At 43.5% G+C, this 15,903-nt stretch overlaps 1 protein-coding gene across 1 annotated transcript in view; it reads left to right on the top strand.

The window, feature by feature from the left end:
• Positions 1-9,019, top strand: part of slc15a5 (solute carrier family 15 member 5) — a 33,512-nt gene extending 24,493 nt beyond the window's left edge. The window contains exons 6-9 of the mRNA XM_078234702.1: positions 811-999; positions 4,993-5,124; positions 8,173-8,281; positions 8,360-9,019. Coding sequence (XP_078090828.1) covers positions 811-999; positions 4,993-5,124; positions 8,173-8,281; positions 8,360-8,504 — 575 coding nt within the window. The 3' untranslated portion in view covers positions 8,505-9,019. The remainder of the gene's footprint in view (positions 1-810; positions 1,000-4,992; positions 5,125-8,172; positions 8,282-8,359) is intronic.
• The last annotated feature ends 6,884 nt before the right edge of the window (positions 9,020-15,903 follow it).

The following is a 15,903-nucleotide window of genomic DNA, read 5'->3' on the forward strand; positions in this document are numbered from 1 at the left end:
AAAGTTTCTAAATTTTTTTTTGGTTTTACTAAGCAACTAATGACTGTGCCCCAGAATAACAAATAGGTGGTTCTGTAGTGTTAATTTTTAAAGTCATTTATAGTTATTTAAAGTAGGATTACTCACAGATGATAGACCAGACACCCTGATTTAAAATGCTTATCTTTAGTGATAGATATATTTTTAGCTGCATTAATAGGTTACTGCTCATCTCTAAAGGAATATTTTGAAGCAAGATACATTTTTGCACAAATTGTGCTCTAAAACGTTTGCCAATTGCATTGGTTCAGGGCAGTGTTTATGTTTAGAATTAGTTTGAGGAAAAACTTGAGGGATTGAAACACATTTAAAACTATCAGAATTTTGGGTGGGAATTGCATCTGGAGCATCCAAAAAGAGAAGTCCTGTCGCCACGTTTTTTGCAATTTTCTAATATGAACAAATACCATCTGTGTCCACCTTTGTCATAGTCCAAAGATGTGTGGGTTAGGTTGATTGGCCAGGTTAAAAAAAAAATTGCCCCTTCGAGTCCTGGGATGCGTAGGTTAGAGGGATTAGCGGGTAAAATATGTGGGGGTAGGGCCTGGGTGGGATTGTGGTCGGTGCAGACTCGATGGGCCGAATGGCCTCCTTCTGCACTGTAGGGTTTCTATGATTTCTATGATTTTTGTCTGGCAGCAACAGAAAGGAGGAGAGGGTAGAATAGCTGGGTGTTTGTGCTGGTTTTGATGAGCCTGCAGCTGAGGAAGGCCATGAACTCCCCCCCCCCCTTCTAGTCACTCACTCACAATGACTTTGAACTTCTTCCAGTTACTGGTCACCTGTGTGCCGCGTTGTCCTTAGTGGTTGCTGGGATATTAGAGATGCACAGGAGAAACTTCCTGCTGGTGGAGCAGACGCTATCTGGAAAGGTGCTCCTGGTGTCTTCAATGCCCTGCTTTCAACTCGCTCCTCAATACCTCTTGCTGGGAATCGCTGAGGCACTAGTCACACCTGCCTGTAAGTACAAATCTCTTACCCGATGGGTGATTCATTTTATAAAATTTCTAAAAATTTTATTTTAACCCCCAAATCCCCACAGTGCAGAATGAGGCCATTCAGCCCATTGAACCTGCACCGACAACAATCCCACCCAAGCCCTATCCCTGTAACCCCACATATTTACCCTGCACAATCCATCTAACCCACACATCTTTGGAGTTTGGGAGGAAACCGGAGCACCCAGAGGAAACCCACACAAACACAGGGAGAATGTGCAAATTCCACACAGGGGCTGGAATTTTACTGGCACGTCCGCCCCGATTCCAAGGGCAGGTGAGGCTCGGAGAACGGCATTCTCTGTTGGCCTCGGGCGGGGCTGTATGAACCTTGGGCAGACATGCCAGTAAAAGTCCGCCTAAACAGTCATCCAAGGCCGGAATTGAACCCAGATCCCTGGTGCAATGAGGCAGCAGTGCTAACCACTGTAGCTTGATAAATGGTCTGCTTTTGATTGACCAGGTAGATGATATGGTTTAACATTCAATTCACAAACTTTTGTATATCTTAGCTCTTCAGAAAGAGATTGTGTTGGAATCTAAGGGTGACTGTTACATGTGACAAATTTTTTCTGCTTAACAATCTTCCAAAATTGAACTAGAATAAGGGGAATGATCACTCTAACAAGCTAATGTTATAATCGACTGCTCTCGATGTGGAATCTCACCGGAGGGCAGGAGACTGTGCTCGATAAGCACTTTGGCAGGATCTCCCAATCCTGCGATTCCCACCACTGGGAAGAACAAGTGCAGCAATGTTATGTAACACCATCCAGATCCTGGAATGGATTTTTACCATTGCTCCTTCATTGTCACTGGGTTCAATCCTGGAATTACCTAAATTGTACCATCATTGTGGGGAATTCTGAGACTAAAGGAGAAGGCACATCACCACCTTTACACGAATGAGCAATAAATGTGATCAATCCTTTGTCGGCCAAATTCTATCTGTTTTTTATTCATTCGTGGGATGTGGGCATCGCTGGCTGGGCCAACATTTATTGCCCATCCCCAAGGGCATTTAAGAGTCAACCACATTGCTGTGGCTCTGGAGTCACATGTAGGCCAGACCAGGTAAGGACAGAAAATTTCCTTCCCTAAAGGACATTAGTGAACCAGATGCATTTTAACAACAATCAACAATGGTTTCCTGGTTATCATTAGACTTTTAATTCCAGATTTTTATTGAATTCAAATTTCAACATCTGCTATGGTGGGATTCGAACCCTGGTCCCCAGTGCATTACCCAGAGTCTCTGAATTACTAGTCCAGTGACAATGCCACTACGCTACGGACTCCCCTAATTGTCATGTCATGTGTGCTCTGTTTCAGGTCCTTGGCTCATTCTCTGCTGATGCTTCATCCTGAGCCATTTTCTTGGCAGTTTTTGGTCAGTGGTGGTTTGCTATTGCCTTCCACTCTCGGGGCAGGACGAGGGAGCAGATCCTAAGTCTACCTCAGCTGGAACAGGAATCAAACCCGTGCTATTAGTATTATTCTGAACCACATACTGGCTATCCAACCAACTGAGCCAACCAGCCCCCTCCACACCCTAATCTTTGTACCTTTTTATGTGCAAGATAATTTTCTCCAGTGAATGAACATATTGTAAGGCACAGCTAATTGTGGTTAATGCTGAAAACTTGGTCAATGTCCTTTCGACCATGTCAGTCGAACATTAGGATTGATTTTCAAAGTTCTCATCGTTGGGGAGGAATCACAATGTACATTGGGAGGACATGGCATTGCTGCCCATGATTTTCCGCACAATGGCACAGTGGTTAGCACTGCTGCCTCAGAGCACCAGGGACCCAAGTTCAATTCCTGGCTTGGGTGACTGTCTGTGTGGAGTCTGCACGTTCTCCACATGTCTGCGTGGGTTTCCTCCGGGTGCTCTAGTTTCCTCCCACAGTCCGAAGGTCGTGCTGGTTTAGCATTGGCCATGCTAAATTCTCCCTCAGTGTACCCGAACAGGTACACCTAGTCGCAACAACCCAGAGTGTTGCAACTAGGTGATTTTCACAGTAACTTCATTACTGTGTTATTTGTGACACTAATAAATAAACTTTAAACTTAAACAATTAACCTTACTTCCTTGTGACAGGAAAGGCTCTGTTTCTGGCAGGAGCTTAGAATGTATTCCCAATATGTGCAATTTTTTATAATCGTTCCTGGGATGTGGATGACTGACTAGGCCAGCATTCATTGCCCATCCCTAATTTCCCTTGAGAAGGTGGTAGTGAGCTACCTTCTTGATCTACAACACTCCTTGTGTTGTTAGGCAGCGAGTTCCAGGATTTTGACCCAGCAACAGTGAAGGAATGGCAATCTAGATCCAAGTCAGGACGGTGTGTGGCTTGGAGGGAAACTTTCAAATGCTGGTGCTCCCACCATCTAGAAAGGCCCTTGCCCTTGTCCTTCTAGATGGCAGTGGCCGGGAGTACTGGTACTGTGGAGGAGACATGATGAGTTCCTGCAGTGCATCTTGTAGATGACACACTGCTGCCACTGTGTGTCAGTGGTGGAGGGAGTGAATGTTTGTAGATGTGGTGCCAATCAAGCAGGCTACTTTGCCCTGAATGATGTCAAGCTTCTTGACTGTTGTTGGACCTGCTCTCATTCAGGCAAATAGAGAGTATTCCATCCTGACTTGTGCCTTGTAGATGGTGGACAGGCTTTGAGGAGTCAGGAGGTGAGTTACTTGCTGCAGTATTCCGAGCCTGTGACCTGCTCTTGCAGCCATGGTATTTATATAGCTAGTCCAGTTCAGTTTCTGGTCACTGGTAACTCCCAGGATGTTGCTAGTAGAAGATTCAGCAATACTAATGTCTTTGAGTGTCAAGGGGCAACAGGTAGACTCTCTCTTGTTGGAGATGGTCATTGCCTGATACTTGCGTGGCACAAAGGTTACTTGCCTCTTGTAAGCCATAGCCTGGACATTGACCAGGTCTTGTTGCATTTGGACATGAACTGCTTCAGTATGTGAAGAGTCACGGATAGTGCTGAATATTGTGCAGTCATCAGCGAACATCCCCACTTCTGACCTTATGATGAAAGGAAGGTCATTGATGAAGCAACTAAAGGTGGTTGGTCCTAGGACCCTATCCTGAGGAACTCCTGCAGTCATATCCTGGGACTGAGATGATTATGATATGAATAAAAAATGCTTATGCATAAATTGATGCAGATACGTATTAATTCACATTGCAATTATAGTCTTCTCTCCATAGTACACTTGTTAGAGACCACAATGAAAAATTAAAGCAAGTTACTCATAACAACTTGCGTCCAGGAATCTGGAGAGGCGATGGCCTAGTGGTAACATTACTAGGCTATTAATTCAGAAACTCAACTAATGTTCTGGAGACCCAGGTTCGAATTCCACCATGGCAGATGATAGGATTTGAATTCAATACCAAAAAATATCTGGAATTAAGAATCTACTGAAGACCATGAAACCATTGTTGATTGGCGGAAAAACCGTCTTGTTCACTAATGTCCTTTAGGGAAGGAAATCTGCCGTCCTTACCTGGTCTGGCCTACATGTCACCCGGGAGCCAAAACAATGTGTAGTTGACTCTCCACTGCCCTCCAAGGGCAACTAGGGGATGGGCAATGAATGCTGGCCAGCCAGCAACACCCATGTCCCACGAATGAATAAAAAAAATAAAGCACTTATAAGATAAATCTTGTGGTAACTTTGAATGATCAAACTGCTGTCTTAAAATTTACAATGTTCACACATTCCATTCAATTTCATTTACACAGAGCCTTCATCATAGAACATTGGCTAATGTTTATATGTTCAAATGAATTGATTAAAATACAAATGGTAATTGAACTATTTCAAGTCAGCTGCAGTGAAAAAGAATCAACATTCCATGGCATTGAAAGCGCTCTGAAAGTAAATTAGTTACTTTGAATGGATGAGTCTAATGCTTGCCTTTACTTACAGGCACACTGATTACATTTAGACTATCTCCAAAGAGTATTCAAGCAATTGCAATGCAGTTCATGACTCTCTTCAACGGTGCAGGCTGCTTTGTGGGAGCAATTATCATTCAAACCATCCACCAAATATCTGGAGGTAAGAGCAATTTGTTTAAGGGACGTACTTGAAAAAGAATATCGCCAAGTGTGATTAAAAGCCATCATTTAGCACAAGTAAGTTTTGCCTATGATACAATACGAATGAACATGAGCAAGAGTGAGGGTTTATTGATTACATTGATACACTTGGTCAGCGGTAAGGTATAAAGTTCATGTTGCTGAGCTTCACCGTTCTTTCTTCTGAGATTTGTGTTGCCTTTGAGAAAGTTTGTTTTCTGTCGTTGGAAACTTATGGAGCACCATTTTTGCTCAACTCTCCAAACAAATGATGGAACTGCATTACCAGCTTCAGTCCGGTGGAATGTTTCTCATGGGACCACAGATGGAAGCAGAAGACAAAACAAAGTTGTTGAATTGTTACAGTGTCCTGATAGAAACACTCTAATATAAACCTGGCTCACCAGACAGGAAATTTACCAGGCATTGTCAAATGTCAACTTTATGCCTCACCAGATTTTATTTGCCAAATATTTGTATACCAAACAATATTGACCTTCAAACTTTGATGTGGTATGCAATTAAATGTCCCTTGACACGGTGGCACAGTGGTTAGCATTGCTGCCGCACAGCTCCAGGGAACTTGGTTCATTTCCGGCCTGTGTGGAATTTACCTGTTCACCCTGTGTCTGCGTGGGTTTCCTCCGCGTGCTCCGGTTTCCTCCCACACTCCAAAGATGTGCAGGTTAGGTGGACTGGCCATGCTAAATTGCCCCTTACTGTCCCAAGATGTGGAGGTTAGATGGATTAGCCATGGTAAATGTGTGGGGTTATGGGGATAGGACAGGGGAGAGGGGCTGGGTAAGGCTCTGTCAAAGAATTGGTGCAGACTCGATGGGCCAAATGGCCTATCTACATTGTAAAGATTCTATGATTCTATAATTCGACGATTCTATTGAAATCGACTTAACAGTTACACCACTGCCCAGGTATCCTGGGTATATATATTGAAAACCCACATTAATAAGTCATTGTGTTATCTTTCCTTGAAAAATAAAACTGTGAATACCTTCTCAAATGGTCAGGAAATAGAAGGCATTGTTGATAATGGCTCTCTTCAGTTCCAGTTTAGCATGTTAGCAACGTTCAACGTGTATCCTGATAGACACATGAACAGGAGGCGGACAGAGGGATAGAAATCATGTATCGACGTAGACTTGATGGGCCGAAGGGCCTGTTCTTGTGCTGTATTGTTCTTTGTATGTTCGGCAGGAGGTCAGGACACCCTCTGCATGGAGTCCAGGACCATCAATTGTAGAGTTTTATGTTAATAATTTTACTTTTAAAAATTAACAGTCAAAAAATGAAGAAAGAGTAAGGAACAACTTGCACTAGTGTAGCACCTTTCACATCCTCAGGACATCCCAGTGAGCTTCAGAGCCAGTGATTTATTTCTTCCAGTGGTTGTTATGTGGGGAATGTGGCAGCCAGCTTGTGCTCGACAGGGTTTCGCAGACTGCGAGAAATAAAGCTGCTTTCAGTGGTTGTGGATAAATGTTGTTCCGAAGAATTCCCTGCTCATCAGGGAGGAAAAGAAATGCCACTGGACCTTTCAGAGCAGCCAGACAAAGCTTCCAACAACATACAACCCTTCCCTGTTACAGCACTGAATTGTCAACCTGAATTATATGCTCAAGTCCTCTCGTTCAACTTAACCACACAGCCTCCGAACACAGAGAGAGGATTGCTGCCACTGAGCAAAGCTAACACTTAGAGTAAGCAGAGAATCATGGAATTCAGCTTATTCTATCGCTCAAACCTTTGCTACTTCCTACCCTCCACCTCCAGCCCAGATCTCAGACACGCACACACATTTCTTGTTTCGGAATCAAATAATATATACTTCTTTTGTGTAGGGAGTATATCTAATTTCCTTCATTACTGGTAAATTCAAGAGATAGGATCATCCAAGCTGCCTTTTTTCTCCTTCAACTTCAATGTGTAGTAGAGAGGCTCCACTGGAGATTATATTCTATATGTGGTCTCGCTAATGTCTGCCAACACGTCCCCTGAATCTGCTTAAAGACCTCAACATTGTTTTAATCTTTGGTACTGCGGAAAGACATTGTGAAAATATTGTCAGTATCTAGTCAGATGTTATACATTGATCATATTGGGAATCATTGTACTTAATTCGGTATCCTTTGTTTTTAGTACAAATCGTGCTATTTATCAATGTTTAAGTTTGTCTTTTGCTTTGAACTGTTTCCGTTTCCTCCAATCTTTCCTACACTATTTGGCACGATCTGCAAATTTAGACCTTTCTTATACTTTGCTCGGGATCATTTCTAAGCAATCCGCCATTCACAGATGCCCCTGGAGAATTCCACTGGTCAGAGTCATCTAATTAGAGCAACCACGTCGATCGCTCCCCTTTGTCTCCCCTTATTTAGCTAAATTGTTATCCCATTTATAACACCATCCTTCAGCCGAGTGCTGTGGTTAAAGGAACCTGGATTACACCTGATTATTAATGCAACAGTTTTAGGAGCTATTTAAAGCAGGGCAATAGACCCTCAGTGCAAAGATGTATATGCAGATTTTCAAATATATATATAACTTCTTCTAAAAAATGTCTAATTCTTAAATGGCAATTCCATTTTTCAGAGGGAATGTCAGTTTAAGTACCATACATTGAGTTAATGAGCATCTTGTTAATGGGAACATTCATTTAAAAGAACATTTGCTCAGGCATTGATTCATTCTCCACGTACTTTGCAGCTTTTGCTTAATATGAATAATTAGATAAAGGAAATGTTTTGCTCACGGTATTTTCATTATTAAAAGGTTTCCACCAGATTGTACATTTTCTTTGTTAATTGTTTCAACTGTTCTTGGCTGGCGATGCCTTCTGACTTAAAATTATGCAGAAAAATAACTTGAGTCAGGCAGGTTTTGCCAAGCACAGCTTTAGCGATGGGTGTGTAATATATAGATATAAGTAAGATTCATTCTGATTGCATCTGGATCCATTAAGTTGCTTCATTGCTTTTGCTGTTTCTTTTTATACTGGCTATTTCCTTAACAGGTAATTGGTTTCCACATAATCTGAATGTTGGGAATTTGGACACATTCCTTTTCCTTATGGCTGCGTTTATGCTTCTAAATCTCCTGGGATTATGGCGAATTTCTGACAGGTACTTGCATTGAGAGGAATATCAGTATGCCAGTTTGCTTTGTTACAGATGACTAATATCTTTTTTCTTGTCGCGCAGGTACAGAGATCTTCGACAGGAAGACGACCGATATGTCAAAGGGGCCCTTCTGGAAAAGCTAATGGAACACGAGAAATCTCTGAAATTCTATGACAGCGTTCTGGAATGTTCCTCCAGCTTCTATCCTGGGGAGATGGCTCTCTGAGGACAAATTGAAAGTGGGTAGCGCTGGCACTACCTGCACTTCAGCAGACAGCCTGATTCTCGTCAATTTGTACTGTCATAAAATGTGTTAGGGAATGGACATCTGGTCTGTGTTCATAGAACTGTATGTATCGAGTTTTAATGTCACCACTTGTTGTCTTATTTTTAAGTATCAATTACTTTCTCCAGACGAAACTGGCATCATTTTGAATGAGAGTTTTGCTCTTGTTATTCCCTGTGGGCACGGCATGGTGGCACAGTGGTTAGCACTGCTGCCTCACGGCGCCAGGGACCCGGGTTCGGTTCCTGGTTTGGGTCACTGTGCGGAGTCTGCACGTTCTCCTCCGGGTTTCCTCCCATAGTGCGAAAGACAGGCTGGTTAGGTGCATTGGCCATGCTAAATTCACCCTCAGTGTACCCGACCGAATAGGCGCCCGAGTGTGGGAGTTTCACAATAATTTTTAATTGCAATGTTAATGTAAGCCTACTTATAACACAAATAAATAAGCTAAACTTACTTTGTTTGATTTTGGTCGCTGAACTGAAATACTGATATGAAATTGGGTTGGAATTTGACAAATGAAACAAAATTAAATATTTGGGTAAGTAAACAATATTTGTGTTTCATCCACACTTACTATTTTTATATATTAAATTATATATGTCATTTGAAGCTTGTAACCCTTTTATAAAGCAGTACATTTCTTAATGTTAAAAAAAACATTTGATTTAGAAATTGCTTAATGTTTGGGTGATATTGCGACAATGAAAAGACTTAAAAAATAAATCCAATCCATTCCAAAGTTGGTACTATATACCTTCAGCATGTGAAATGTATCTGTTAGTGTTGAGTCCATTCAATTTCAAAGACAAATCTTTATTAATCCTACCATTCACAAGTGTATTATTATTAGTTCCTTCACAATGGCTGGAGCTAAGATAGAGTACTCCTAAACGCAGAAGACACACTCCATTTACAGCTCAGTGCTAATTACAGTTCTGGGTGAATGCTTGGATCAATTACCATTACAGTCAGTTTCTGTTTATGTCTGGGCGCTGTGACCATTAGTTACTTGTCTTTTTTTTAAATGTAGGAGCACAGCTATGCAGGAGAGCTGCATCCATTTCTTGTGGGGAGGGTCAGTTTGCTGTTAGTCCATCAGCATTCCCTAAAATAATAGTTCCTCCAGTGCTCTGTCTACACTCAAGAGAAAGCTGCGGTGGTCGAAGAGTTAAAGACTTTCCTTCATAAATACTGATGAAATTGTGACCCGCAGCTTTCTGTGTATTGTTTTTAGTGTTCAGTATCCCAGTGGAAAAGTGCACGACAAGAAATTAGTGTCCACAGCTACGGGGCCAGGAGAAGCCAGAAAACGGCCATTCGTTTACAAGCTTCACAAAGCTGGACACAAAGAAAAATAGATCTGAACATCTACCCGTTCATTTATCCCATAAGTGCATCTTAGGGTGGCACAGTGGTTAGCACTGCTGCCTCACAGCGCCAGGGATCCAGGTTCGATTCCCAGCTTGGGCCACTGTCTGTGCCGAGTTTGTACATTCTCCCCGTGTCTGCGTGGGTTTTCTCCAGGTACTCCGGTTTCTTCCCACAGTCTAAAAATGTAAAACTTGATTGGCCATGCTAAACTGCCCTTTAGTGTCGGGGGATTATAAGGGTAAATGCATGGGATTACAGGGATAGGGCCTGGGTGGGGTTGTTGTCGGTGCAGACTCGATGGGCCGAATGGCCTCCTTCTGCACTATAGGGTTCTATGATTCTAAGCTGCATCTATGATGAGGCATGTGTTCCAAAAGTCTAACCACCACAGTGATTAGACGGTGTTGCGTTACTGCCTAGTCCTTTAACTCAAAACACAAATCTGGTTTGCATCATAGAATCCCTACAGTGCAGAAATAGGCTGTTTGGCCCATCAAGCCTGCACCAACAATCCCACCCAGGCCCTAACCCCAAGTTTTTACCCTGCTAGTCCAAAGTGCAAAGTCCATACAGAGAGTCATCCAAGGCTGGAATCAAACTCGGGTCCCTGGCACTGTGCCACCGTGCTGCCCTTCAACTTGCAGTTATACCTCTGCACGAGGGCAAGGAGAAGGAAGTGTATACGGTGCTTATCACCAGGACCTGTGCCTTTGTGGGTGTGGGGCTGGGACAACACTACTCCCTCTTTCCTGTGGCAGTCTCACGCACTAAGTGCTCACACACGGGAGAGTGCAGTCGGTGCTCTGCTCCAACGCTCGACATCCGATTGTCCTGGAACAAGAGTGCGTGTCCATGTGGGCCATTTGTTTTGACATGTAGGGTGCATTCTGGGTGATGTGATCCACCCTTGGCCACGCACCAGCCCACTAAAGGACTACATGCGTCAAGATGGTGGAGTGGGGAGGTCAAGAAGAGGAGCGGCTTTCTTGAATAACAGTGTTACATTTGCTAACTTCTAATCGACTAAATTCACTCTAGAATTTAGGGAAATGTGGAAAATCATAACCAGTGCATCCATTATTTCTATAGCCTTCAATCAGGTCCTGGGGACTTGTTAGTTTTTAGACCCTTCATTTGCACCAGAACAGTTCATAAATGGAGTCACAGTAAACAGGGTTAGATTTCACCTTTCCCGCTGACAAGTTTTCTCTGACTGGTTAAGAAAATAAAGTGAGGTGGGAAATTGTGTAACACGTGCCACCCCCTCCCCTAACCTTAATCTCCCCTAATCTGCTGGATTTTCTTCCAATCACTGCAAAACAAAGGGAAACTTAGCTGGTACTGTTACAGCACACATTCTTTCTCCCTTCCTGTAATGTCCGAACTAAGTTGTGACTTTTAAACAGAAAGGAAAAACTGTGGTTTGCACACTTAGAATCAAACTAAGAACAACAAGGTTTATTCTGAGAGCTCTGGCCTGTACAGAGTACATACTGAAACTGAAACAGCAGCCTGAGCAACACCCTAATGACATTACCATCAAATCATGGGATCAGCTCTGAAAGCAATCTGCAAGAACTTAATTACAGTTCTAGACTTCCCTTTCTTCCGGCGTATGTTACCACAGTGATTTGCAGTATCTTCTGGTCACTTGCTTCTTATCGTGCCTGCCTTTCACAGCCTTGCAGGGACATGTGTTTTCTTAAAAAAAGAAATTCACTTCTCTCCCAACTTTTCATCAGCCTGGCGGCTATAAAGGCAGCAAGGCAACAGGAAACTAATCGATTCTTAGGGACAGGGTTTTCAAAGTGGTGACAGGCACCCTTTGCCCGAATAATCTCTGGGTCCCAGCTAGTTTGAGATATAAAATGCCCTAATCGGACTTGAGATGAGTTTGCTGCCCAGTTAGTGTTGCCCAGTGTTGCCAGGAGGCAGAGGGAGCAGGCAGCCCAGGACAAGATCTAGTAAGCTGCCTTGCTGAAGAGAGAAGGCAGCACCTCAGAGGGTCAGCGACCCATCTGAGCACAAAAGATCAAATGAGATAATGTGCCCTCCAGGAAAGCGAATACAAAAGCAGGGATATACTGCTGAGGATTTATAAGGCTCTGGTCAGACAACGTTCAGAATACTGTGAACTTTTTTGGGCCCCGTATCAAAGGAGGGAAGTACTGGCCTGGAGAGAGTCCAGCAAATGATCCTGGGAATGAAAAGCTTGATGCATGAGGAGTGTTTGAGGACTCTGGGTCTGTATTCAATGGAGTTTAGAAGGATGAGGGGTGATCTCATTGAAACCTACAGAATACTGAAAGGCCTGGAAAGAGTAGATGTGGGGGAGATGTTACCATTAGGAGAAGAGACTAGGACCCAAGGGCACAGCCTCAGAATAAAGGGGCAACCCTTTAGAACCGAGATGAGGAGGAATTTCTTCAGCCAGAGGGTGATGAATTTGTGGAATTCATTGCCACAGAAGGCTGTGGAGGCCAGGTCATTAAGTGTATTTCAGACAGAGATAGATAGGTTCTTGATTGATATGGGGATCAACTGTTATGGGGAAAAGGCGGGAGAATGGGATTGAGAATCATATCAGCCATGATTGAATGGCAGAGCAGACTCGATGGGCCGAATGGTCTAATTCTGCTCCTATGGATTTCCTCATCAGACCCACTCCTGTTCCTGATTCCACTTGCAACAGTTCTCTCACCCTCCCCTAAGTCTAGAACTGTTATCTCTCAAAAGTTCAGTGAGGTTCCCAGCCCACTGTCCTAATTCCCTTAGCAAAGAGTTTATTATTTTTGAAGGCTTGAAGCTGTAAAGTGCATAAACACCGGCACGGTGGCACAGTGGTTAGCACTGCTGCTTCAAAGCGCCAGGGATCCGGGTTCGATTCCTGGCTTGGGTCACTGTGTGGAATTTGCACATTCTCCGCATGTCTGCGTGGGTTTCCTCCCACAGTCAAAAGATGTGCAGGGTTAGGTGAATTGACTATGCTAAAAGTCTCTCAAAGTGTACCTGAACAGGTACCGGAGTGTGGCTACTAGGGGTTTTTCACAGTAACTTCATTGCAGTGTTAATGTAAGCCTATTTGTGACTAATAAATAAACTTGACTATAACTTTACTCAATACCATAAGACAGAAAGCAATTCTCCAATGCAGCGCAATGTGGGGTAGGAAACAATTTAAGTGTTGGAAGTACAGGAGGTGGAGATTATAACCAACAAAGTTCACATATAAGTGTGTGATGCATTTGAAGCAGTCCTGGAGGCCTATTTTAACATTGAATTTAAAATAAATGTATGAATGCCTATGCAAAACAGTTCCCACAGGAAGGTACTATGAATGTGTTTAATGTTTCAACGTGAATTGAAGCCAATTGAAGTCTTCATCTGTTGTTATCCTGCATCATTTGAAAAGTCTCAGGTCAGGAAGACACATCAACCTGTTTAAGCCATTATTTATTCATTGATTGTTTTGTATTTATGTTGGTCAGGAATATTAATGTTGGAATTAAAACTCTTTTCCACTTTAGAAATCCAATCTTATAAGTAAGCACCCTCCTGCCATTGTTAAGTACAGCAAAAAATCTCTCTTTTAACTTGCTCCAGTCAGAATTGCAACGTTCCATCACTTTCCATTTCTTGCAGTCAGGAGCAAAATGCCAGAGTGTGGGGCAGTTTCCTTTGGAAGTGCCCTACATGTAATCAATGCAACACTGTTATAACTAGCTTAGAGAAACCTTCATCCTATGAATTTGGACATTGAAGTCCAACTTTCTGAAACACTGTGCTGCCACAGTGCACAACTAGATTCCATCTTTATAGGAACACAGGAGCAGGCCATTCAGCCCCTCGAGCCTGCTCCATCATTCAATATGATGGCTGATCTGGTCGTGGTCATAAAATCTGAAGTATATATATTAGTCACAAGTAAGGCTTACAGTAACTTCATTGCAGTGTTAATATGAAATTCCCCTAGTCGCCACAATCCGGCGCTTGTTCAGGTCAATGCACCTAACCAGCGTGTCTTTCAGACCGTGGGAGGAAACTGGAGCACCCGGAGGAAACCCACGCAGACACGGGAAGAATGTGCAGACTCCACACAGACAGTGACCCAAGCCGGGAATCAAACCTGAGCTCCTGGCGTTTCCTGTGTCTCCCCGCACTCCCTCCCGCCCTTTCCCCTCCTCAGTCGCCATTCCTCCCTCTCCCTCAATACCAGTCATGGAAACTTCATTATTTCTGCTCAGAGCCGCTCTTTTCCCCATTTCAAAGAACTAAGAACAAAGAAAATTACAGCACAGGAACAGGCCCTTCGGCCCTCCAAGCCTGCACCGACCATGCTGCTCAACTGAACTAAAACCCCCTACCCTTCCGGGGACCATATCCCTCTATTCCCATCCTATTCATGTATTTGTCAAGACGCCCCTTAAAAGTCACTACCTTTTCCGCTTCCACTACCTCCCCCGGCAACGGGTTCCAGGCACCCACTACTCTCTGTGTAAAAAATCAGCCTCGTACATCTCCTTTAAACCTTGCCCCTCGTACCTTAAACCTGTGGCTCCTAGTAATTGACTCTTCCAGCCTGGGAAAAAGCTTCTGACTATCCATTCTGTCCATGCCTCTCATAATCTTGTAGACTTCTTTCAGGTCACCCCTCAACCTCTGTCGTTCCAGTGAGAACAAACCAAGTTTCTCCAACTTCTCTTCATTGCTAATGCCCTCCATACCAGGCAACATCCTGGTAAATCTTTTCTGAACCCTCTCCAAAGCCTCCACATCCTTCTGGTAGTCTGGCGACCAGAATTGAACACTATATTCCAAGTGCGGCCTAACTAAGGTTCTATAAAGCTGCAACATGACTTGCCAATTTTTAAACTCAATGCCCCGGCCAATGAAGGCAAGCATGCCGTATGCCTTCTTGACTACCTTCTCCACCTGCATTGCCACTTTCAGTGACCTGTGTACCTGTACACCCAGATCCCTTTGCCTATCAATACTCTTAAGGGTTGTCATTTACTGTATATTTCCTATCTGTATTAGACCTTCCAAAATGCATTACCTCACATTTGTCCGGATTAAACTCCATCTGCCATCTCTCCGCCCAAGTCTCCAACTGATCTATATCCTGCTGTATCCTCTGATGGTCCTCATCGCTATCTGAAAATCCACCAACCTTTGTGTCGTCCACAAACTTACTATCAAACCAGTTACATTTTCCTCCAAGTCATTTATATATATTACAAACAGCAAAGGTCCCAGCACTGATCCCTGAGGAACGCCACTTGTCACAGCCCTCCATTCAGAAACGTCATCAACTTCAGGAAGCGTAAAGGAGAACATGCCCCTGTCTACATTAACGGGGACGATGTAGAAAAGGTCAAAAGCTTCAAGTTTTTAAGGTGTCCAGATCACCATCAACCTGTCCTGGCCCCCCCAACGCCGACACTACTGTTAAGAAAGCCCATCAATGCCTCTACTTTCTCAGAAGACTAAGGAAATTTGGCATGTCAGCTACGACTCTCACCAACCTTTGCAGGTGCACCATAGAAAGCATTCTTTCCGGTTGTGTCACAGCTTGGTATGACTCCTGCTCTGCCCAAGACCACAAGAAACTACAACAGGTCGTGAATGTAGCCCAATCCATCACGCAACCGAGCCTCCCACCCAATGACTCCACGCACCCCAGACATTCTCTCGTCCACCTTCTTCCGTCAGGAAAAAGATACAAAAGTCTGAGGTCATGTACCAACCGACTCAAACAGCTGCTTCTCTGCTGCCATCAGACTTTTGAATGGACCTATCTTGTAGTGAGTTTAACTTTCTCTACACCCTAACTATGACTGTAACACTACATTCTGCACTCACTCCTTTCCTTCTTTATGAACAGTATGCTTTGTATAGCGCACAAGAAACAATAATTTTCACTGTATTTTAGTACGTGACAATAATAAATCAAATCAAATCATTG

This window comes from Mustelus asterias, chromosome 19 (genome assembly GCF_964213995.1).
Source record: "Mustelus asterias chromosome 19, sMusAst1.hap1.1, whole genome shotgun sequence".
In the NCBI taxonomy this organism is placed as follows: domain Eukaryota; kingdom Metazoa; phylum Chordata; class Chondrichthyes; order Carcharhiniformes; family Triakidae; genus Mustelus; species Mustelus asterias.